This window comes from Geotrypetes seraphini, chromosome 10 (assembly GCF_902459505.1).
Source record: "Geotrypetes seraphini chromosome 10, aGeoSer1.1, whole genome shotgun sequence".
In the NCBI taxonomy this organism is placed as follows: Eukaryota; Metazoa; Chordata; class Amphibia; order Gymnophiona; family Dermophiidae; genus Geotrypetes; species Geotrypetes seraphini.
This window is the reverse complement of record NC_047093.1, coordinates 129716312-129741369: the sequence shown is the minus strand read 5'-3', so window position 1 is coordinate 129741369 and position 25058 is coordinate 129716312. Positions and strand designations below refer to the sequence as shown.

Here is a 25058-nt window from a genome sequence, read left to right as displayed (position 1 = left end):
ATAAAAGGTACTATGGCTGAATCAATAATAATTGTTTTACCTAAGCCAAATAAAGATCCTACTTTGGTTTCGAACTACAGGCCTATATCTCTGATAAATGTTGATAATAAACTTTTTGCTAAAATTTTGGCTTTGAGATTAGCCAAAGCTCTCCCACATATTATAGATATGCATCAAACGGGTTTCGTTGCTAAAAGACATTCCTCCAATAACTCTAGACTATTATTTCACATGCTAAACTTGTCAAAAAAAATGGATGAACCGGCATTTACAGTTTCATTAGATGCTGAGAAAGCATTTGATAGGGTAGAATGGAATTTTATGTATCAGGCGTTAGAATGGTTTGGTATAGGTTCTGGATTTATACAAATGGTAAAAACATTGTATAGCTTCCCGATTGCAAGATTAAATATTAATAATAAGATATCTGATGGTTTTCAATTGCAGAGGGGAGTTAGACAAGGTTGTCCTTTGTCTCCTTTGTTATTTGATATTGTATTAGAACCCTTATTGTTAGCAATACAGCAAACGAGGGAGATACAAGGAATTCCATATTCAGATATGGAATATAAAATTTCGGCTTATGCTGATGATATTTTGCTTTATTTGAGAAATCCAGAGTCTACCTTATCTTCTTTATTGGAATTAATTGATAAGTTTGGCAAATTTTCAGGTTATAAAATTAATTGGAATAAATCTGAAATTATACCCTTGAATGTTTACTGTGTAAAAGGATTATTTGATATTTTTCCATTCATATGGAAAGAAGAAGGATTTAAATATCTAGGCATTCAAGTTAAAAAAACAATTGAAGATACGGTAAAAGAAAATGAAAAATATGTATTAAAAAAAGTAACGGAGTTATGTGAACAATGGAACCCATTACATATATCTTGGTGGGGGAGAGTTCAAACTATTAAAATGATGATCTTGCCTGTGGTTTGCTACCAAATGAGTATGATACCTATTTATTTTCAGGGGTCCTTTTATAAGAAGCTTAATAGAATTTTAACAAAATTTCTTTGGCTTGGTAAAACACCTAGAATAGCTTTAGTAACCTTACAAAAATCAATTAAGGAGGGAGGGGTAAATTTTCCAAATTTCTATAGGTACCATCAAGCCTATATTCTACGTCAGGGTATGTATTGGATCCTCCCAGAACTTATAGATAATGCACCAGATTGGTTATATTTGGAATGGCGCCTTATGTTTCCCCTAAATTTAGTACATTTACCAAGTATTAATATACCTAAAAGATACAGAGAAAATAAAATAATAATGAATACTTGGAAAACATTGAGATTTATTGATAAATTAACACCCATCCCAATATATAAATCAACTAATCAATCCATATGGATAAACTCCAAGATCAAAGTAGGCGGAACCCAAATCCTTTGGAAGAACTGGATTATTGCAGGAATTAGATCTCTAGATGATATTATTTCAGAAGGTAAACTGCTGGATTTTTCACAATTGCAACATAGATTTGGTCTTAATAAAACACAAAGTTTTAAATGGTTGCAATTGAAGCAGGCCATTCAGGTTGGGTTCCCTGAATGGAAATCATTAAACAATCAATATAGTTTAAAGTTCTTATGCTTTAAAGCAGACTTCCTGGGACATCAAGCCGCATTGTGGTATAAATTAATATCTGGATATTTGAATAAAAAACCAAAAAATGGTCTAAGAGACATTTGGAGCATTGAGATTGGACATCAAATTAATGCATCTCAATGGCCACTAATTTGGTCTTGGAGAATGGGATGTACAGTGTCAGCGTCTATGAGACAAACATGGTTCTTTTTATTACATAGAGCTTTTTGGACCCCTACTCGTTTACAAAAACTAGACAGTTCTAAGTCTAATAGATGCTGGCACTGTAATCTAGAACCAGGGACATTAGATCATTTATTATATTACTGTCCTTATATTAAAATATTTTGGAATTCAATTTGGCCACAAATTAATAAATTAATGGAAAATCATATTGCAATATCATATGATACAATTTTATTTGGAACAATGATGAGAAAAAAAAGTCAAATTTCACCAGAAAATAATAAACTTTTATTAATTATGACAGGGGTTGCCATTCAACATATAACTAACAATTGGAAAAATTACAACAACCTAAACTATACATTTTGGTGGAATACAATATGCCATGTTTTTAAAATGGAAAGAACAATATCAATACAAAAAGGGACATATAATAAATTTATAAAAATATGGGGGCCATTGACAAAATACTGTAATGATTAAATAATAGAATACTTTTTCTTCCTTTCTTCTTTTAGAGATCTTCTTATGACACACATATAGGGGGGGGTAAGGAAAACAATTTAGATATAATATATTATAATATATGATACAAAATGTAACAAATGATTAAGGGATAATAGAAGGGTGGGGGGAGGGAAAATGAATAAAATTTATCCAGAATATATTGCATTAGATATAAATATATTATTGAATAATTATCAATTGTATTCTAATATGTTATATACTTTTATAAAATTTGAAAATATTATATTAAAGTGGTGAAGGGGTGGGGGGAGGGTGAAGGGGAAAATCAAATTCAGATATACATTGTGATAGATATAAAAGTGATACCATGCATGTATCAAATATATTTTATTATTATGTACACTTTTTATGAAATTTGAAAATAAAAATATAATGAAAAAAAAAAAGAGAAAAAAAGAGTCAGATATCAGCGTGTAACAACAAACTTTTAATGATTTTGACTGGAGTTGCCATCCAACATATTACTAATAACTGGAAGGATCACAGTAGGTTTAATTTTAATTTTTGGTGGAACTCAGTATGTAACATATACAGAATGGAAAGATCAATAGCGGTACAGAATGGAAATTATAAAAATTTTATTAAAATATGGGAGCCATTAACATCTTTCTGTCATGATTAAATGCCATTTTTCTATTAATTACACACCATTTAGTATTGGGTGGGGGGAGGGTTTCAAATATATGATCTTATAATGAATTTTTTGTACACTGCTTTGTTCTTTATAAGCCTCTTGCACTGCCTCTCCACTAAATATATATATATCTCTGCTGTATATGTACAGTCTCCTGCATGGTAAATCTACATTGTTCTTCTCTGTATAAACACCTTTACTGAATATGTACAGTCCTCATTATATCTTTGCTGTAAATGTACAGTCTCTTACACTGTAAACCGCTCTGAACTGTTTGTGGTACTGCGGTATATAAAATAAAGTTATTATTATTATTATTATCTTATAATGAATAGAGGGATTTGAGGGAGGGTGGGGTGAGGGTTACATTTCTACTTATAAGTTATAATGATAAGATGTTCAAGTGCTCAAACTAATTGTGTTTATTATGAATATTTGTACACTTGATGAAAGTTTTAAAATGAATAAAGAATTTAAATAAAAAAAATAATAAAACAAATAGCTAGGGATGGGTTATTTTATAATATAATAGACAATTCTTATATAGGCACATTCATAATGTACTGATGTATGCTTACCAATTTTTTATTTTTCTCTGTACATAATGCCTTAGTTTGCGCTATCCTTTCTTGCGAAGCCACCTGGTAAAGAAAACAATTTATAATCCAAGAACTTTTAAGCAAGCAAACAGTGGATTTGGTAGTATTACTTATCTACTAAAACTTGAAATCTTTTTATTATGTTTAGGTCTTAGATAAATAATGTTTTCTCATGCAAACTGATTTTTCCTTAACACTTAAATACATATATTGAATTTTATAAACAGTTAAAAAAAAAAAGAAACACAAGTAATCATGATGTTAATATGTAACATAGTAGATGATGGCAGATAAAGACCCGAATGGTCCATCCAGTCTGCCCAACCTGATTCAATTAAAAAAAAAAAAAAAAATTTTCTTCTTAGCTATTTCTGGGCAAGGATCCAAAGCTCTGTCCGGTTCTTAAGTTCCAACTACTGAAGTCTTCGTCAAAGCTCACTCCAGTCCATCTATACCCTCCCAGCCATCGAAGCCCTCCCCAGCCTATCCTCAACCGTGCAAGTCTGCCCAGTACTGGCCTTAGTTCTTCACTATTTACTATTATTTTCTGGTTCTAGATCCTCTGTGTTCATCCCATGCTTTTTTGAACTCTGTCACCGTTTTCCTCTCTCCTCTCCACCTCTTGGGAGTGCATTTCAGGCATCCAACACCCTCTCCGTAAAGAAGAATTTCCTTACATTGTTCTTGAATCTCCCACCCCTCAATATTTAATCTAAGCCTGACAAGGAAATAAGCATGATTGCAACAGGGCCAATGTATAAGGACTGACCAATACTATGTTTCAATGCAGTCTGCTAGTCCTATTTCTATCACTCCTTGCTTCTCCCATCACCATGCCTCACCCATCTCACCATGTTGCTATTAACCACAGAACAGCTTTGCTTTTGGCAACACACAAAACCCAAAGCATGAACCATGCTTTAGACAAACTACTGGTGATCTTGGGAAATTCACTTATGCTGGCTTTAACAAAGCTGCGGTAGAGGTTTCTTTTTTTTTTTTTTTTAAATTTTTATTTATAAAATTTTCATTCTTACAATAAATAAATAGCATAATATTTAGTTTATAATAATTATAGTTGTATGTACAATATCATATCATATATATTGAATCCCTTTCCCCTGTTATTTGTTTTTTCATTTTTCCTCATATTAATTTCTATATTTCCCTCCCTAACCCTATATTATTATTATCAATGTGTTAAGATATCTGATCTTTAGAATATTTTGTCAATGGATCCCATATTTTCTTAAAATTTTTTATATTTCCTTGTTGTAATGCTAATATTTTCTCCATTTTGTATATGTGACACACCGAGTTCCACCAGAATGTATAATTTAGCTTGGTATAATCCTTCCAATTTTGTGTGATTTGCTGCATGGCAACTCCTGTCAATATTAAAAGCAATTTGTTATTGTTTGCTGATATTGGACTTTGTGTTCTCATTGCAGTACCAAATAATATGGTATCATATGAGAGACCAATATGATTTTCTAGTAATATGTTAATTTGGGGCCAAATTAAATTCCAATAGGCTTTTATGCAAGGACAAAAAAAAATTAAATGATCTAATGTCCCTACTTCTATTTTACAATGCCAGCATCTATTAGATAATAATAATAATAATAATAATAATAATAACTTTATTCTTGTATACCGCATTACCGTGGAAGTTCTATGCGGTTAACAGAAGAAGAGACTGTACAATTACAGCGAAGATACAGTTTAGTTAATGTTATATTAGTACTTTAGACAATGCAATTTTACAATCACGTTACATTTACATTTTAGATGGTACATTGACAAAGTTAGTTTTTTCAAGTAGGTAATATACTCAGGGGTAGTATAGTCGGAGTGATTATGATTGCTATGAGTTACATATATCAGTTTACAAATAGAAGTGTAGCCTGCGGCAGTAAAGGGTCTGGGGAAGGGTCGAGGTCTGAGGTGGAGGGGGGAGGGGGTCAGAGCATTCAGAGGAATTTGTCAAAAAGGTAGGTTTTGGTTAGCTTCCTGAAAGTTTGATAGGGGGGGGAATTGGAGATGAGAGTGGAGAGGCATTTGTTCCATTTGCCCGCTTGGTATGCTAGGGATCGGTTGAGGAATTTTTTGTAGAGGCAGCCCTTCGGGGAGGGAAAAGAAAACAGGTAGGTATTTCGAGTGCGAGAGGGGCCTGCAATTTCGAGGTAGTCAGATAGGTAAATTGGTGAGGAGCCTGCTAAGGTTTTGAAGCAGAGGCAGGCGAATTTAAAGATGATTCTTGCCTCCACCGGCAGCCAGTGGAGTTTGGTGTAGTAGGGGCTGACGTGGTCATATTTTTTTAGGCTGAAGATGAGGCGGACAGCAGCATTTTGTACTATTCTGAGACGTTTGATGGTGTTTTTATAGGCTCCCAGGTATACGATATTGCAGTAGTCCAATATGCTTAGGATTAGTGATTGGACCAGTAAGCGGAAGGAGAGGTGGTCGAAGTAGTGTTTGATGGTGCGAAGTTTCCAGAGTGAACTGAAGCATTTTTTGACCTGGGCACTGGTGTGGGCTTCGAAGGTCAAGTTTCTATCTAGGATGACTCCTAGTATTTTTATGGTGGGGTTGATGGGGTATTCTAGGCCGTTCAGTTTCAGGGAAGTGTTGGTTAATTTGTGGTTAGGGCTTGCCAGGAAGATTTTGGTTTTTTCTGTGTTTAATTTCAATTTGAATTGTGAGGTCCATTGTTCTAGTTTGGTGAGGATAGAGGAGGTGAGTTGTTCCGTCTGTTGAGTGAATGTAGTTAGGGGAATGATAATGGTGATGTCATCAGCATATATGAAAGATTTAAGGTTAAGGTCGGCTAGTATCCGTGCTAGAGGGGCCAAGTAAATGTTGAAAAGGGAGGGGGATAATGGTATTATCTATTTTTTGCAAGCGCGTCGGGGTCCATAACACTCTATGTAATAAAAATATCCATGTTTGACTCATAGATGCTGACTTTGTTAATCTTAATCTCCAGGACCAGAATCTTGGCCATTGAGATGCAGAAATTGTCTGTCCAATCTCAATGCTCCAAATATCCCTAAGTCCAGTTTTCTTTTTTTTATTTAGAAATCCATATATTAATTTATACCATTTTGCGGCTTGGTGTCCCAAGAAATCCGCCTGGAAACATAAAACTTGCAAACTATATTGGGTATTAAGATCTTTCCATCCAGGGAACCCTACCTGAATGGCTTGCTTCAATTGCATCCATTTAAAATATTGTGTTTTATTTAGTCCAAATTTATTTTGCAATTGTGAAAAACTAAGCAAGGAACCTTCTGATATGACATCATTCAATGTTCTTATTCCTGCATTTATCCATTGTTTCCAGACGATTTTAAATCCGCCAATTCTGATCCTGGAGTTTACCCATATTGATTGATTTAGAGATTTAGCTATTGGTTCTGGTGATAGGTTACTTATGTATCTCAATGTTTTCCAAGTATCTAAAAAGATTCTGTTATCTTTATATCTCCTAGGCATTGTTATGGTAATTAGATGTTCTGGATATAAAGGGATATAAAATTCCATTCCACTCTATCAAAAGCTTTTTCTGCATCTAAAGATATTAGAAAAGCTGGATCATTTATATTTTTTGCTAAATTTAATGAGTGGAACGCTAGTCTAGTATTATTTGATGAATGTCTTTTAGCAATAAATCCTGTTTGATGTACATCTATAATGAAAGGAAGAGCTTTTGCCAATCTAAGTGCTAATACTTTAGCCATTAATTTATTATCCACATTTAATAACGAAATTGGCCTGTAATTTGAAACCAGAGTAGGATCTTTGTTTGGTTTTGGTAAGACTATAATTATCGATTCTGCCATAGTACCTGAAATATTTTCATTCTTTATTTGATATTGATATAAATTTAACAGATGTGGTAAAATGATATTTTGTAATGATTTATAAAATTCAACAGTTTCTACTGTGGGCTGGCGAGGTAAATGCTCCAATGCTCATAGAATTTCTGTGAGTGTCGGAGTATTTACCTCTCTGGCCTGTGGTAGACACCTCTAGTACAGCTTTGTAAAAGGAACCCTTAGGGCTAGATTCACTAAGCAAACCGATCAGTTTGTGACCCAATTAACTTACCTCCTTGCCTATCCGATTCCGATCTGCACATGCAAACGAGAGGAACAGCATGCAAAGTAGGCAGGGACCCGATTCACTAAAGAAATCTAGCAAACCAACTGGGCTGGCTGATCAACACAAGAAGCAACTGCTAGGGACCAGTCGCAAATATCCTTTCCGACTCTCCAGCTCCACTGCCGCCCTGCTCTCTGCATGCCGTACTCTCTGTTGCCCCCAAATATTTATCTCTCTGCCCCGCATTGCAGCTTTAATGCCTAAAGCCAAGGCCTCAAATTGGCTCTTAAGGACCATGTCCACCTTGTGATCCTGTGTATCTTTTAATATCACACCCCTTTCACTGGGTAAGGAAATCCGCTTGGTGAATCCACATTAGGCTGCACAAATATCTGATGAAATTCAGAAACCATTGGATAGAGCTTAGCTGTAATCTTAGCCACTACTGTGAGCCTTCCAGGGACTCCCAGTGTTCCATAATCAGTTTAGTGATGTCAGGATGCAAAGGGAAGAAAGTAGTCAGAGCAGTGGAGCTGCTCATAACTGAGCACTGTGAAGTGAAGGCTTGCAGGGACTCCAATGTTAATTCTTGCAGTGAATCTGCAATAATGCCCGAGAGCGAGGTAGCCTTAAATAGACGCTGCTCAATAGGGTCCTCCCCCTGGTGAAGGGCAACCACCACCTCCCGACTGCTGGTTTCATGCTGAGCGCCAGACTCTGCCAGGGAGGATGCAGTGCCCTGGGACAATAGCGGCATAGAATCTGACCTCTAATCATCCCAGTTGATCTCCAATTGGATATCGTGGTTCTTCGCTGGGTCCATTTCTGATTGAGGAGAGACCCGAGGGAAAATCTCTGTATGCGCAACCACCGACGTGCTTGTACAGACACTGGAGGACCCCCAACAATTTAACTGCACTGGCGACTCAAAAAAATCCCTGCAGAAGCTCCCTGTGTATCTTCTTGGGCTCCGCAGTACTGACACACCTGCATTTCGCCAATTCACCTCCTTCCCTTAAAATAAGCCTTATACAGATCCTCAGTCCTAGAGAAATCCGAGGAGGCTAAGCCTGTGTCACCCCCCTCCCCCCACATGCACCACAGCATGCAAACATGGGCGCTCCTCGGCCAACCATCTAGCGCAAATCTGGCATGATATAGGGGTAGGAAAGCCTGAGGGGTTCATCCCTGTTGATTTAAATAAAAAATTGAGGGGTTTTGAGGCAGATAGAGACTTTAGAAATAAAATCAGAACATACAAGGTGGCCACCATGACAGCAATCTTGGCGCCAAAAACAGCCCAGGGGAGAAGAATTAAAAGACAAAAAAATCCTCAAAAAGGGGTTTCTAGATGTGGGGGACCCTATCCGTGGCCCTAGGAATCTGTAAAACCTCAAAAATCAGAACCTGCACCCCCAGATTTTCCCCATAGATTGCAATAGCCTTACTCATTGTGTTATGTGATGTCTGCCTGCTTCAGCTCAGGAATGCAGCTGGAAAACTGGAGAAAACCTCTGCCTCAAATTTCTCATAAAATGTGGTCGCCGGGCTGCCAGTCAGGCCGATATTGGACTAAGCCTCCACCCCTTGCTTGCTCTGCGATGGGGAGAGGACCACACAGCTAGCCCACAATTAAGTCCTGACTAACTGGACTGGAGCCAAACAGCCTGTGCTCAAGCCCTTCATGAATCAGGGATGCGAGCCTAGCTACAGACTTCCACCCTGCGGGTTTGCGTCTTATCCCAGTCAGAGGTCTCAAACTAGAAGAAACTTTGGGCACCAAGCCTCAAACTTCAGATACAAAGGGAAAAAACAAACCCAAAATTATAAAAACCACACAGCATATCAGAAAGACATCTTCTCAACTTGCTTGCAGAAGAAAAAAAATTGAGGGGACAGGAGCTAGCTCTATGGGAAGGAGGCTGAATTGGAAAATGTGCGACATCCTTCTACAAACAACTTGCAGGTTCAGATAGATAACCCTAACATTCAGACTACAGACACATTGCACTAGAAAGTAGTTTAGTTTATTAAAATTTTGATATACGTACCACCCTTCAGGGAAATCAGAGTGGTGTACAATATGAGGAAAGGGGCATTCACACATCTAGGTCAGTGCTTCTTGTAAAACAGGGGAAGAAATGCACACATCTCTCCATTTGCAGCAGCAACAATTCACAAAAGCTGCACATGTGGACATAATCCCCCCCCTACAGCTTGCACCCCTTCCCTGATCACTCCTCTGACCTCAATCATTCCCCTCCCCATGATGCTGCAAAATAACCAATCTCCTTCTCAATCCCCCTGACAAACTTTCCCTATAAGATCCAATCTGCAGCCCTACCAAAGCATCAAATCCCCCCCACCCACAATCCCTGGCACAAAGACTCCCGCCCACACAACTGTTCAGTGGGTAAATTCAATACTGCTGAGTGAGTTGGGTGGGGGAGAGGAGATCTTTGTTCCCAGGGTATGAGTCAGATTCAGAGGCTGGCTGGAATGATCTGAGGTGGGAAGAGGACAAACTGGCATGTGCCCCTTAAAAACAGGCACTTTCACATGCCTGGAGGGAAGGGTAGAAAAATGTTGCTATCTCCTCTATACACAGTAAATTCCTATGGTAAGATGGAAAATCCACACCAATATGGTAGGTCCATCATAGCCATTCCCTACCCCTACAATTTCTCTTAGCAATGTAGATGAGGTAAATACCACATGCAAATAGCCCCCTTTCTATTTTACATTAAGTATGCCAATCTACAAGGGTAAAAGCTGCTATTTACGTGTAGAAATGCTTCTAAAATTATGGATGACCTATCTCGTGAACAGAATAATCAAAGGTAAACAACTTATTATGTGTGTTCTCAGTCTCTATCATTCTCTTATAGGTCAAACCATAGTATTGGTCTTCCTTTTATGGATCAGGTGATAAGTTGACAAGTTTCTACTCTAGACTTACATCTTTGGGCCGGTGCTCCTGGTTGATAGTTTTCTGCAGCTCTTGAACAGCGGTAGATATTACCTTGAACTCTGCTTGCTGTTCTGGTGGGACAGTACTAAACATAAGAACAAGCAGTTTAAATATTTATTGGTTTCAATTTTTTTTTTTTAAAAGGACTTTCAACAGAGCAATGCTACACATTTGATTCAGGAAACCTTTCTTCAAATACATAAAATTTTTATTTTGTCCAAAAATACCACAGTATAACAAAGCACCCATAACAGTATTTTAAGTCACTTTGCACTCTAGTCTAGATGATGACAGTGCCATGTGTTTCATGGTATCACATTTTAAGCAGATGGATAAGGCAGACAGAGTCAGCATGGGTTCAGCCGAGGGAGATCTTACCTCACCAATTTGCTTGATTTCTTTGAAGTGTGAATAAACGTGCATAAAGGTGAGCCGGTTGATGTAGTGTATCTAGATTTTCAGTAAGCTTTTGATAAAGTTCCTCACGAGAGGCTCCTGAGAAAATTAAAGTGTCATGGGATAGGTGGCAAAGTTCAGTTGTGGATTAGGAATTGGTTATCGGATAGAAAAACAGAGGGTAGGGTTAAATGTTCATTTTTCTTAATGGAGGAGAGTAAACAGTGGAGTGCCACAAGGGTCTGTACTGGGACCGGTGCTATTTAACTTATTTATAAATGATCTGGAAATTGGAACAACGAGTGAGGTGATTAAATTTGCAGATGACACTAAACTGTTCAAAGTTGTTAAAACGCATGCGGATTGTGAAAAATTGCAAGCGGACCTTAGGAAATTTGAAGACTGGGCATCCAAAGGGCAGATGATATTTATCCCCCTCCCCTTCTTTTAAAAAAGCGCAGAAGAGGTTTTTAGCACCAGCTGATGCGCTGAATGCTCTGCGCTGCTCCGACACTCATAGGAACGCTATGGCCATTGGAGCAGAGCATAGTATTCAGCCTGCCAGTGCTAAAATGCAAAGTGATGCACATTGGGAAGAATAACCCAGGGGGGCAGTTGCCCTTCTTTAACACTATTCCTGTCATGTTTGACTACAGTATTCTGTTAGCATGATATTTCTGTGTAGCATTCTGTAATAATTTGGCTTATTCAGTTTTCTTGATAGTAGAGGATATATGTGAAGGGGAGGGGAGACGGGGGTTTTGTTGATTCTTGCTCTGTATTATTTGTATTTGTAAAATGACAATTGTACAGAATATTGTTTCTTTTTATACTTTAATAAAATACATTCAGTATAAAATCATAACTAAGGCTTGTGCGGATGGGATCAGATGGTTTACGGCAGGGCTGCCCAAGGCTGGTCCTCGAGATCTACTGGCAGGCCAGGATTTCTGGATATCCACAATTAACATGCATTAAAGAGATTTGCATACCAAGAATGCAGTGCAGGCAAATCTCTCTCATGCATATTCATTGTGGATATCCAGAAAACCTGGCCTGCCAGTAGATCTCAAGGACCGGACCTGGGCAGCCCTGATTTACGGGGACCGAGCTCGCAGAGACAGGGCGGAAACTGGGTTTTTAAATTTCAGTCTTAGTAGTTTGCTGGTCCACAGAATAATTTTTATTTCTGCTAGTCCATAGGTGTAAAAAAAGTTGAAGAACATTGACATAGGGTAGCTGCTTTCCACCATACTGTTCAGAAATGGGTTTCAGATTTAGTTGTGGATTATACTTCAGGGGATTTCCTGGAGGAGTTGAGAGGTGGGGTGAGATTTGGCAGAATGCACTACTTTGCAAGAGTTGCATTATACAATATCACATCTACTGTATATGCATCCAAGATGAATGAAAAAAACATTTTGGGAGTCACTGTCCTGCAACTTGCCCAAACTGTGAGAGTGAAGAAGGAACCTACTCTCATTGTTGGTGAACCTGTCTGACCATTACTCAGTTTTGGGAAACTTTATGGAATCATCTGGAACACCTGCTGAATCAATTAGCTCACCAAACTGCCAAGGTTATGTTTACTGGATTTGGAGAATAACTTGGAATTGGCTGAGACAGAGCAATGCTTATTTGTGCAAAAGGCATGTTTAATCACTAAGCATTGGATACTAATCTGATGGATTCAGCCAGATCTTCTACCACTGACTCTGTGGAGAAATCAGATGCATAATTTGCTTTGTATAGAGAGAGGTCAATACACTTGTTGGAGTTTCTAAAAATGAAAATTTATTAAAGAATTTGGGTGGGAGGGGTGGGACTTTTATATTTAGTTATTTAAAGTAATACAAATAAGATTGTCAAGTGATTAATTCATGTATTTTATGAATATTTATTGTTCACTTGTTGAAATTTTTTGAAAATGAATAAAGATTTACAAAAAATAAATACTAAGGCAAGGGGGATAAGAAGATTAATACATTTCTAAAATCGCTGGACTCCAATTTTAGAGACTCTGTCCTTGATATTGCATAATAGACCGTTAAATGAATGGAAGTTGGTATTGGCCATTTTCCCCCCTCTGCATTTTGACGTTGTTGTGTACAGAAAAGTATTATAGTGTTTGTTGCTTGGAACTAGTGGGGATGGTTTTAGTTTCTAGGCTTGTTAGTAAGGAGATTAAAAAAAAAAAAAAAAAAAGGTTTGGATTTTCATTTTCTTGAGCTCCAATTCAAATGATTTTTAGTAGAAAAAAATGCTCATTAGTCAGCAAAAGTATACATTACATGACTCAGTGTATATTCTACTTACGTAAGTTTTTCTATTTTCATTTGTGCTTCCTCAACTAATTTTTGTAACTGATCCACGATTTCTTGAGCTGCTTTCTGCAAATTCAAGTAAAGCCTCTTTAGAATATTTTACCTGTAATTCCATGTGGAGCTCAACTCGCCCCAGTTTTGGAGGTCGACTGCATTTTTGGCAGACAAATTTGCTGATGCTAATTAACTTAGCCCAGAACTTCCCCCTCAACAAAGCTACCAAAAACAAGAGAGCTCTAACGACGTGTATTTTAAATGAAAGTTTTGTAAAGAACCTTAATGAAGCTTTTCGGAGTGAGGGACAAAAGGCTGCATGTAACCGGAAAAAAATGGCTTGGTTTTAGAAATACTTTGCTGTTAAGAAAAAAAAAAAAAAAATAATAAGATAAGATCCCAAGATAAGATATTTGATTAGAAGGGAAATGGGTGGGTTTTATTTTTGTTATTTCATAATATATGATTATATCAATAGTTTCAATGTAATGGTACTTGTATGTAATATTGTGATGGGAGGGGAGGATTTTCTATTTAATAAGAATAATTTAAATATTAGGTTTATTACATATTACAATTGGAAAAAATATGACAGGTTAAATTACAATTTCTGGTGGAATTCTGTATGTCATATGTACAAAATGGAACTCACCATTGCAACGCAAAAAGGTTATGTGAGTAAATTTCAGAAAGTTAACAGATTTTTTAATGAATGATTAACTTTTCCCATGATAAGATATTTGATTAGAGGGGAAAAGGGGTGGGATTTTATTTCTGATTATTACATATTATATCAATATTTGAATGAATTCACAATAAAGATGATTTTATGTATTATTGAATTGGGAGGGAGGGAGGGATGGGGGATTATTATATTCAATAAGAAGGATATAAATTTAGATTTCTTACATAATATTTAACATTATAGAATACTAATTTCCTAATGAAATGTTAAATTTGATGCTAATATGTGAGTTAATCAAGTGTGTATCTTTAAGTTTTATATGAGTTTAATTGATACACTTGTTGTAACATACAAAAATGAATAAAGAATTAAAAAAAAGGTTTATTACATAATATTTAAAATATTACAGAATATTAATTTGTAATGAATTGTTATACTTAATGTATTATATGAGAGTTAATCAAGTGTGTATTTTTAAGTTCATATGAGTTTATCTGCTACACTTGTTGTAACATGCAAAAATGAATAAAGAATTTAAAAGAAAAAGAAATACAACTTTAGCATAGCAAACAGTGAAGAATATGCTTCCAATCCAAGCATAAATACATCTTCCCTGTAAAACTTCATCTCCAATATTTTAATTTTAAACCCTTTTGATTTTCTCCTCCGTCTTTATTGTTGTTAACAAAGAGTGCTTAAGAATGGCCTCCCCAGGTTCCAAATCATGTCCCTACCCCTCACCACTCCCCCCACAACAAGGGTCGGAACCATTCTCTTCCCCTTTCCACCATCCCTCTTGCATCCTGGGCTTGGATAGCCAATTCCAGGGTTCTCAGCTCACTAATACCTGGACATTTAAGCTACACCCACCTTGGAGGAACAGATTGAATATAATCCTCCCAAAACATAAACTGTCCCCCCTGATATTCAAAGCTACTTAACCAGCCAGACACGGCTGCTGACCAGTTAAATAGCATATCTGTGCATAACTGCTAATATTTAATCCTATATAATAAAACCCTAAGGGTTTCGTGTTCCCTGCCGCCGTGGTGTGTGATCTGTGGCCGTGTTCCATTTTAGCATCATGCCGCCCAGTACCGCTGCCGACGCCACTCTTCAAAGGAGCCTGGTGAGAATAGCGGCTGCCTGTAACAAACTTTGCAGGCTGCTCAGCAGCACGTTTCCTCTGACATACGCAATCGCGTCAGAAGGAACTTGCTACTGAGGTGCATAGCGGCGCCCCCTTTGGTTCCCGTGGGTGCCCGGCTTCGCAACTTGTTTCCCAAGTGGGCCAAGATCACGTCCGATCAGTGGGTCCTGGTGGTGGTGCGGGACGGTTATGTACTTGAATTTTGCCCGCTCTCTGCCGGATCATATCTAGCCTCTCCATGTCAGGTGGCATGGGAGACGCTAGCCTTTCGCCAGACCCTTCAGCGCTTGCTAGATCTCAAAGCAGTTGTCCAGTGTCCTCTCAGGAGTGCGGTATCGGCTGGTACGCCATTTCCTTTATGGGGCCCTAAAGGGAAGGGACCTTTCGGCCCATCCTTGGTTTAAACTGAGGTCAACAGGACTCTCAGAATTCCCTTTTATTCGCATGGACACACTGCAGTCTGTCCTTCTGGCGGTTCAGCCGGGGGAGTTCCTGACTTCTCTCGCTCTGTGCTAGTGTGAAAATAGGTGCCGGCAATGTAGGCCAGGGTTTCGAAGATCTACATTAATGATGCATGTTTAAACCAAACCCGTCACCGTACAAGGCATCTACCAGTTTGAGGGTAGGCGTCTTGTCCAAGGCTAGGGGGTGGATCATAGGAGTATTTTGCATGTAAGCACCTATTTTGGACTATTTTTTTTTTTTCATTTATAATTTTATTCATTTTTCAACTTACATCAAGTGTATCAAGAAATAACATTTGAATTGGAAAAAACATCACTTGTGTTACTATTATTATCATCAACTGACATTCATGAAAGTTAACCTCCCCTCCCATCCCTATCAAAAATATTCATTTATATCATATAATATGCATTCTATTAAAATATCAAAAAATCATCCCTCCCACCCATCCCTATCCCCTCATTTCAATTATCTTATAAAGGGAAAATGTTTACTACTCATTACAAAAGTCTGTTAATGGTCCCCAAACATCTCAAAATTTACCAAAATATCCTCTCTGTGCGGCTAACGTTCTTTCTATTTTGGACTTCGGTGCAAGTATTTAGGCAAAGAAAACCTTGGCGTAAATAGGGTGCACGCCTAAAGTTAGGGATGCCTAGCGATGCTTAAACATGCTTAGGCAGTGTTAAGCTTGATTCTAACACCACACTAGTCAACACCTCATTTTTAGGCACCATTTATAGAATTACATAGTAGATGACGGCAGATAAAGACCCAAATGGTCATCTAGTCTGCCCAACCTGATTCAATCTAAAAATTTGTTGGGGTTTTTTTTTTCACCTTCTTAGCTATTTCTGGGCAAGGATCCAAAGCTCTGTCCGGTTCTTAGGTTCCAACTACTGAAGTCTCCGTCAAAGCTCACTCCAGTCCATCTACACCAGGGGTCTCAAAGTCCCTCCTCGAAGGCCGAAATCCAGTCGGGTTTTCAAGATTTCCCCAATGAATATGCATGAGATCTATGTGCATGCACTGTTTTCAATGCATATTCATTGGGGAAATCCTGAAAACCCGACTGGATTGCGGCCCTCAAGGAGGGACTTTGAGATCCCTGATCTACACCATCCAAGCCATTGAAGCCCTCCCCAGCCTATCTTCCCCCAAATGTCCATACAGACACAGACCATGCAAGTCTGCCCAGTACTGGCCTTAGTTCTTCAAAATTTACTATTATTTTCTGATTCTAGAACTGAGTCCAATATGCTTCCAGTTAGTACTAATAAAAAGATGTAGTCTTACATATTTGGAAAGGTGTTCCATATAATCCTTTTGTCGATATTGTCTGAAATGAATGTAATTCACAATGCCACTCAAGAGATACATGGTCCGTTTTGCTTCTGAAAGAATATGCTAATGATTAGTGGTACAATTACCATACAGATTACTGCTAAAACAAAGGGCTTATATAAAAATTAGATGTGTTTTACAATGATAGCATTAAAAAAGACACTCTTTTCATCATAATATTATGACCTACAAATTCTTGAACCGCAAGGTTTAAATGCCGAATTGGATTGGATGCCCCTCATATGAAGTACTCTTCAGTGACCAAATGGAGAATGTATGTTGGATGCTGATGTCATTTGGAAGAGGGATTTATGAGCGCTTTGAATGTCAGGCAGCTATTTTGCAATATACAATGCTAAGACCTTGCCTTAACGCAGTTGAAAAGCAAAACATGCATGTCAGCATTGTGTCTCAGTAAGCATACTTTTAAGATAAATGCCTGTAAATTGGACTATATGAAAGTTTATATAAAAATTCAAAACAAGAAAAAAATATGGAAATTTGTTAAAATTTAGACCAATAAATTTTAACAAATTTCCATATTTTTTTCTTGTTTTGAATTTTTATATAAACTTTCATATAGTTTGGTATAGGTTCTGGATTTATACAAATGGTAAAAACTTTGTATAGCTTCCCGATTGCAAGATTAAATATTAATAATGTGATATCTGATGGTTTTCAATTGCAGAGGGGAGTTAGGCAAGGCTGTCCTTTATCTCCTTTGTTATTTGATGTTGTATTAGAACCCTTATTATTAGCAATACAGCAAACGAGGGAGATACAAGGTATTCCATATTCAGATATGGAATATAAAATTTCGGCTTATGCTGATGATATTTTGCTTTATTTGAGAAATCCAGAGTCTACCTTATCTTCTTTATTGGAATTAATTGATAAGTTTGGCAAATTTTCAGGTTATAAAATTAATTGGAATAAATCTGAAATTATACCTCTGAATGTTCACTGTGTAAAAGGATTATTTGATACTTTTCCATTCATATGGAAAGAAGAAGGATTTAAATATCTAGGCATTCAAGTTAAAAAAACAATTGAAGATACTGTAAAAGAAAATGAAAAATATGTATTAAAAAAAGTTACGGAGTTATGTGAGCAATGGAACCCATTACATATTTCTTGGTGGGGAAGAGTTCAAACCATTAAAATGATGATGTTGCCTGTAGTTTGCTACCAAATGAGTATGATACCTATTTATTTTCAGGGGTCCTTTTATAAAAAGCTTAATAGAATTTTAACAAAATTTCTTTGGCTTGGTAAAACACCTAGAATAGCTTTAGTAACCTTACAAAAATCAATTAAGGAGGGAGGGGTAAATTTTCCAAATTTTTATAGGTACCATCAAGCCTATATTCTACGTCAGGGTATGTATTGGATCCTCCCAGAACTTATAGATAATGCACCAGATTGGTTATATTTGGAATGGCGCCTTATGTTTCCCCTAAATTTAGTTCATCTACCAAGTATTAATATACCTAAAAGATACAAAGAAAATAAAATAATAATGGATACTTGGAAAACATTGAGATTTATTGATAAATTAACACCCATCCCAATATACAAATCAACTAATCAATCCATATGGATAAACTCCAAGATCAAAATTGGCGGAGCTCAAATCCTTTGGAAGAACTGGATTAATGCAGGCATTAGAACTCTAGATGATATTATATCAGAAGGTAAACTGCTGGATTTTTCACAATTGCAACATAGATTTGGTCTCAATAAAACACAAAGTTTTAAATGGTTGCAATTGAAGCAGGCCATTCAGGTTGGGTTCCCTGAATGGAAATCTTTAAACAATCAATATAGTTTAAAATTCTTATGCTTTAAAGCAGACTTCCTAGGACATCAAGCCGCATTGTGGTATAAATTAATATCTGGATATGTAAATAAAAAACCAAAAAATGGTCTAAGAGACATTTGGAGCATTGAGATTGGACATCAAATTAATGCATCTCAATGGCCACTAATTTGGTCTTGGAGAATGGGATGTACAGTGTCAGCATCTATGAGACAAACATGGTTCTTTTTATTACATAGAGCTTTTTGGACCCCTACCCGTTTGCAAAAATTAGACAGTTCTAAGTCTAATAGATGCTGGCATTGTAATCTAGAACCAGGGACATTAGATCATTTATTATATCATTGTCCTTATATAAAAATTTTTTGGAATTCAATTTGGCCACAAATTAATAAATTAATGGAAAATCATATTGCGATATCATATGATACAATTTTATTTGGAACAATGATGAGAAAAAAAAGTCAAATTTCACCAGAAAATAATAAGCTTTTATTAATTATGACAGGGGTTGCCATTCAACATATAACTAACAATTGGAAAAATTACAACAACCTAAATTACACATTTTGGTGGAATACAATATGTCATATTTTTAAAATGGAAAGAACAATAGCAGTACAAAAGGGGACATATATTAAATTTATAAAAATATGGGGGCCATTGACAAAATACTATAATGAATAAATAATATGATGTTTTCTTCTTCTTTTCTTTTTTTTAAGGATTTTTTTTTTATGACACACATAAAGGGGGGGTAAGAAAAATTAATTTATACATAGTATGTTATAATATATTATACAAAATGTAACGTATGAAAAAAAAGGTAATAAAAGGGTGGGGGGAGGGAAATGGGATAAAAATTGTTTAGATTATATTGTATTAGATATAAAAAAGTTATTGAATATGTATCAATAGTATTCTAATATGTTGTATACTTTTTATAAAAATTTGAAAATTAAAATATTATATTAAAGTAATGAAAGGGAGGGGGGAGGGTGAGGGGGGAAAATCAAATTCAGATATATAATGTATTAGATATAAAAGTGATAATATGTATTTATAAATTGTAATTAATTATTATGTACACTTTATGAAAAATTAGAAAATAAAAAATATTTGGAAAAAAAAAAAAAATTTAGACCAATAAAGAAGCTAGTGGCAGACACTCCATGGATAAATGATGTTCTGTGTGAGAGCTGCTTCTGAAGGTCTTACAAAAATATTTATAAACTAGTGTTTCAGCCCGTTACATTAACGGGTGTTAGAATAGATTAGTCTGATCCAATATGACTATTCTTCTTATGTCTTACCCCCAGGCTCCCATTTCCCCTTCCCTATTTCAACTGTCCCCCCTTTCTCTGTCCTTCACCTCCATAGAACTCCCTCTCCATTCCCCCTTTCCCCATCAACCTTCACTTATTCTTCCAGCTCCTATCTTCAGCCCCTTTCTCTCACGTCCCCTTTTGTAGCCTCACCTCCCTTTAAAGCCTCCTTCCCTCACATGTCCCCTAGTTTCAGCCCCAGCTCCAAACCCCTTTTTAGGCCCCCACAGCCCCCTTTCTCCCATCTACCCCTTTTATTCAGCCCCTATTTGATCCCTTTTGCCTCTGAAGTGTGGCTTGGACCCTGGTCCATTCCCAAGAAGCCCCCTTTAAAGCCTCCTTCCCTCACATGTCCCCTATTTTCAGCCCCAGCTCCAGCTCCAAACCCCTTTTTAGGCCCCCACAGCCCCCTTCTCCCATCTTTTCCCTTTCAGCTTCCAGCCCCCTTTTCTCACGTCCCTTTTGCAGCCTCCTTCTTACAACATATCCCCTTTTCTGCCTCCAGCCCCTTTTACCTCCCCTTTCTTTTATTTTATGCAATGTATCCTTCCCATTTGCTCATGTGTATCATGTTATGTCTGTATGGTAATTGTGACTTTGTTCCCTCTATTTTATTTAAAACTTTGTATTAATTGGAAACCGCGTTGATTATAAAAGCCTTTAATAAACTTGAAACTCTTACACAGCAGCAGTTGTTTTTATTTTTCCTTTTGGTCTCGCCCAGGGTTTCCTCGGCAGACAGAGAGAGGGTGGGAGCCGCCGCCGTGGTGGTCGCCACTGGCTCCAGGCTTGCAGCATCGCCGAGGGAGGATGATGGGGAAACCATCACAGGCTCCTGGCAGACGGAGAGAGTTCTATTCTACTGCGCATGCGGAGGCACGGAGTTTCAATGCACATGTGCGGCTAAGGGTTTTATTATTATTGATATTTAAGCTGGTAGATTGTTATTATGATATTCATGCATGACTTGCTATAAGGACTGTGTTTAAGAGGTCTGAGGAAAGTAGCAGGATCCTTACTTTCAAGATCACTATCATCAAATCCATTATGAATATCTGTTCATTGTTAAAAGTCTTTAACAAGTCTTGTGGAAAAAATGTCAACAAGATCAAAACAAAATCAATGACAGAGTGAGCCAAATTTGTAAATGGTACACACCTCTGACATTTCAGATTTCCAACTGTTTTTGTGGGTGGTTTCTTTTTTTAAGGACTTGGCATCAGGGAAATAAGATTTATATTCTGACTTCTCCTGTCGAGGCCAATCTAACTGCTTTTTTGGAAGATCCCAAGACAATATTGCTTCAAGAGCTACTCTTCTTGTAACTTTTGTTAGTTTTGAAAAGTTATTTTATATAACAAAGATACTATATTTTGTGGTGCTAAAGGTTATGTTTCCAGATGTTACAAGGGCCACACAACTGTGTAGAGGTTTTTTTTAGTCTTAAAACCATGTGTGTTGGCTCTGAGAGCGATGGATACACTAAGGCAGAGGTGTCAAAGTCCCTATTCGAGGGCTGCAATCCAGTCGGGTTTCAGGATTTCCCCAATGAATATGCATGAGATCTATTTGCATGCACTGCTTTCAATACATATTCATTGGGGAAATCCTGAAAACCCGACTGGATTGCGGCCCTCAAGGAGGGACTTTGACACCTGTGCATTAAGGGAAGCATGGAGGCAAAAAAATGCATCCAGCACCCTGTGAGACACTGCTGAGCCTCCTAAGGGCGCCTATTAGCCTGCACTCGAACCCCTGCTATACAGGTTAAAAAAACACAGGGACAGTCCCAAGCTCCAAAGAAACAAATGCAGGTTGGCCAACAGGTACCACCAGGAATCAGCCTGTCAGCTGCAGACTAGAATCTGTTGCTTCTCTACACAGGCAGAGCTGAAGAAAACACTCCAAGCACAAAGAAAACCATGAAAAGGGTTGAAAAACACCAAGGAAAATAAGAAAAAGGGGAGAGCAGAAGAGAAACACTCTTTTAGGCTCACATGCAGAAGGAAAAAAAACTAGAGGTGGCAGCAGAACTCCCAGTGAAGTAGAGGAGAGCCGGAGAAAAAAATCCAGAGCGGATTCCTTCTGCAGATGGCTCGCAATCATTGGGAGATAAAACCCACTTGTCTAGAATGGCTTACCTATTGAACTGGAAAAGGGAATTCCATAGTTGTGGACCTACCATACCAAAAACACGAGCGCGCATAATTGCCTTAACTATAGATTGTATAGAAGGCTCAACCAACAATTGTTTAGATTGAGAACGCAAAGAACGAGCAGGCACATATGAAATCAGTAAATTAGTCACATTCTTTGGCAAGCTTTGATGTAATACTACTACAAGTCTCCACCAAATATTCAACCAGAAATTCCCAATGTTTAGTAACCTGAAATCTACCAGACAACTATCCCTGTCCATTCAATACCAACTTGTAAATCTATGGAAAAATCTTCCCATCAAGCTGCACCTATGTGACCACTACCATAAATTCAGAAAACTACTAAAAGCTGGTTGTGGCACCAAGCCAATCTAGGTGCCTAATTTAATTTTCTTAATTAGTTTAATCAGTGCCATTAAAAAACAATTAGCTGACAACTGGAAAAATTATAGTAATCCCTGTGTCATATTTACAAGATGGAAAGAGCAATTGCAATACAGAAAGGAAGTTATATTATTGTATTTACCTCATAATATGTATGAATTAATTAATGCATTTTGAAGTATTAGGTTAGATTTTCTGAAATAGGAAGGGAGGGCTTGGGGGGGGCGGTTATTTTATTTATATTTGTCATACATATTAAATGATTTACATATTATCTAAAACATTATAAAAATATGAATATGATATATTGTACTTAAAGTATTCATGAAGGAAAATCAAGTGTGTGTTTATAAGATTATATGTATTTTTCTGATACACTTGTTGTAATATGAAAAAATGAATAAAGAAATTAATAAAAAAAAAAAGAAAGGAAGTTATAAAAATTTTTTAAAGATATGGAGACTGATGGTTGATTTTTGTAGTGAATAGGCATCATTTTTCTTTGATAATATACATAGGGGGATTGGAAGATAAGATGTAGCGAAATTGAAATTTTGAAGGAATATGATGGTTTTAATGATTGTATAAAAAGATGGGAGGGGGGAGGGTTTTTAATTAATTTACATATAAGAATATAATGTATGATATGTTCAAGTGTTATATGATAGTATTTCAGGTTGTTCTTTTTGTGCACTTGATGTAAGTTTGAAAAAGAATAAAGAAATTAAAAAAAAACAACAACAATTAGCTGGAAGGCATCAGCTAGCTTTATTGCAAGTCAAAACATGAGTCACTGAATTTTAAAAGACGCTACTTCGCTCAGAACATTCCGTCCCGCCAACTGGCCAGACTCCACCAGAGCATATCTACTCCAGGATTTAAAATTAAATCAAACACCACACTCACCCTCTGATTTCACTGCTCTGGTATCAAACTTAACAGTCCTCCAAATTCCACAAATAAACCCAGTTGGAGCATCCCTAAAATAACTAGAATCTCATCTACCCCAAACTGAAAACTAACTACTCCCTTCTCCTCAACAATTATGCCCTCCAACGCAATGCAAACTAACAACAAAATAAACTTACTACCCAAACACTGAACCAGATTAAAATAGGCAGAAACCTAAACTCAATAATAAAAAAATTAAATTAGCAAATTGCCACTCATAGCTATGCAAATCATTTCACTAGCAGAAGCCATCTTAAAATTAACTATATATTTGTTCAGTTTATATTATCCATTATATTCAGCAGCAAGTGATACTGAATATTTGGACAAAGATAACTGGATAAAAACATCTGGTTGCTTCCTGTGCTACATGAAACTTCACCTCCAAAAAGGAGGATATAATGAACTAGTCACTTACTTGGATCTAAAACATCAGACAGGCAAAAATCTGGAACCCGACAGTAAGGCATAAATTGGACCCTGAAAATAAAAACAAACCATATTACGTGAGTTCACTTTCTTTTCTTTATAGATTCTTTATTCATTTTAAAACTTTCATCAAGTGTACAAAATTTATAATAAATAAAATAAATTTAAGCACTTGTACATCTTATCATTATATCTTATATTATAAATATAACCCTCCCCCTCCCACCTCAAATCCCTCTACTTATTTTTTTCATATAATGGAAACCCACCCCCCCACCCAACCCTAAATCTTACATAATTAATAGAAAAATATTAGAAAAATGGCATCAATCATGACAAAAGGACGTTAATGGTTCCCATATTTTAATAAAATTTTTATAATTTCCATTCTGTACCGCTATTGATCTTTCCATTCTATATATGTGACATACTGAATTCCACCAAAACTTAAAATTGAGCCTACTATGATCTTTCCAGTTAAAATCAAATAAAATCAATAAAAGTTTGTTATTACACATTGATATCTGAGTTCACTTTCTAAAGGTAACGGCGTGGCAGCTATGTTAATTCACTTTTAAGCAATCCACATTAATTCTATCATTTCTACTTATTATCATGATTTTCAAGACATTTTAAGAGATTATATTCTGAAACAGCTTTACTCCCCTAGGTTGTGTATATATACACATACTGTATTTATCTCTCTATATCTATATGTATATTATATCACTCTCTCTCACTCTATATATCTATAAACACACACGCACCATCTGAAAATTGCATTTTATATACACAGTATTTTATATTTATGTACCACTGTTATAGTGGAGATAAAAAGTTATGGATACATTTCTTACTGCATAGAAACTGATGAGATAAATGAATGAAATTATATTTATGTATTGCAGGCTTTGTGGTACTAAATGAAGATGACAGGACAAAAGCGTGTGAGACTTCAGCGCGCCGCCAAAAAAGTTACTTTTAAAGAGCTCCACAAGGGGTGGGGGGGGGG

General features: G+C 36.7%; 1 protein-coding gene across 3 annotated transcripts in view; it reads right to left on the bottom strand.

Moving 5' to 3' along the window:
• Positions 1–25058, bottom strand: part of NUF2 (NUF2 component of NDC80 kinetochore complex) — a 77336-nt gene that overhangs the window by 31746 nt on the left and 20532 nt on the right. For all 3 annotated transcript variants that reach the window (XM_033959850.1, XM_033959848.1, XM_033959849.1), the window contains exons 5-9: positions 24036–24097; positions 16932–17029; positions 13334–13407; positions 10610–10706; positions 3523–3585 (exon numbers count right to left, since the gene is read on the bottom strand). In XM_033959850.1, coding sequence (XP_033815741.1) covers positions 3523–3585; positions 10610–10706; positions 13334–13407; positions 16932–17029; positions 24036–24097 — 394 coding nt within the window. The remainder of the gene's footprint in view (positions 1–3522; positions 3586–10609; positions 10707–13333; positions 13408–16931; positions 17030–24035; positions 24098–25058) is intronic.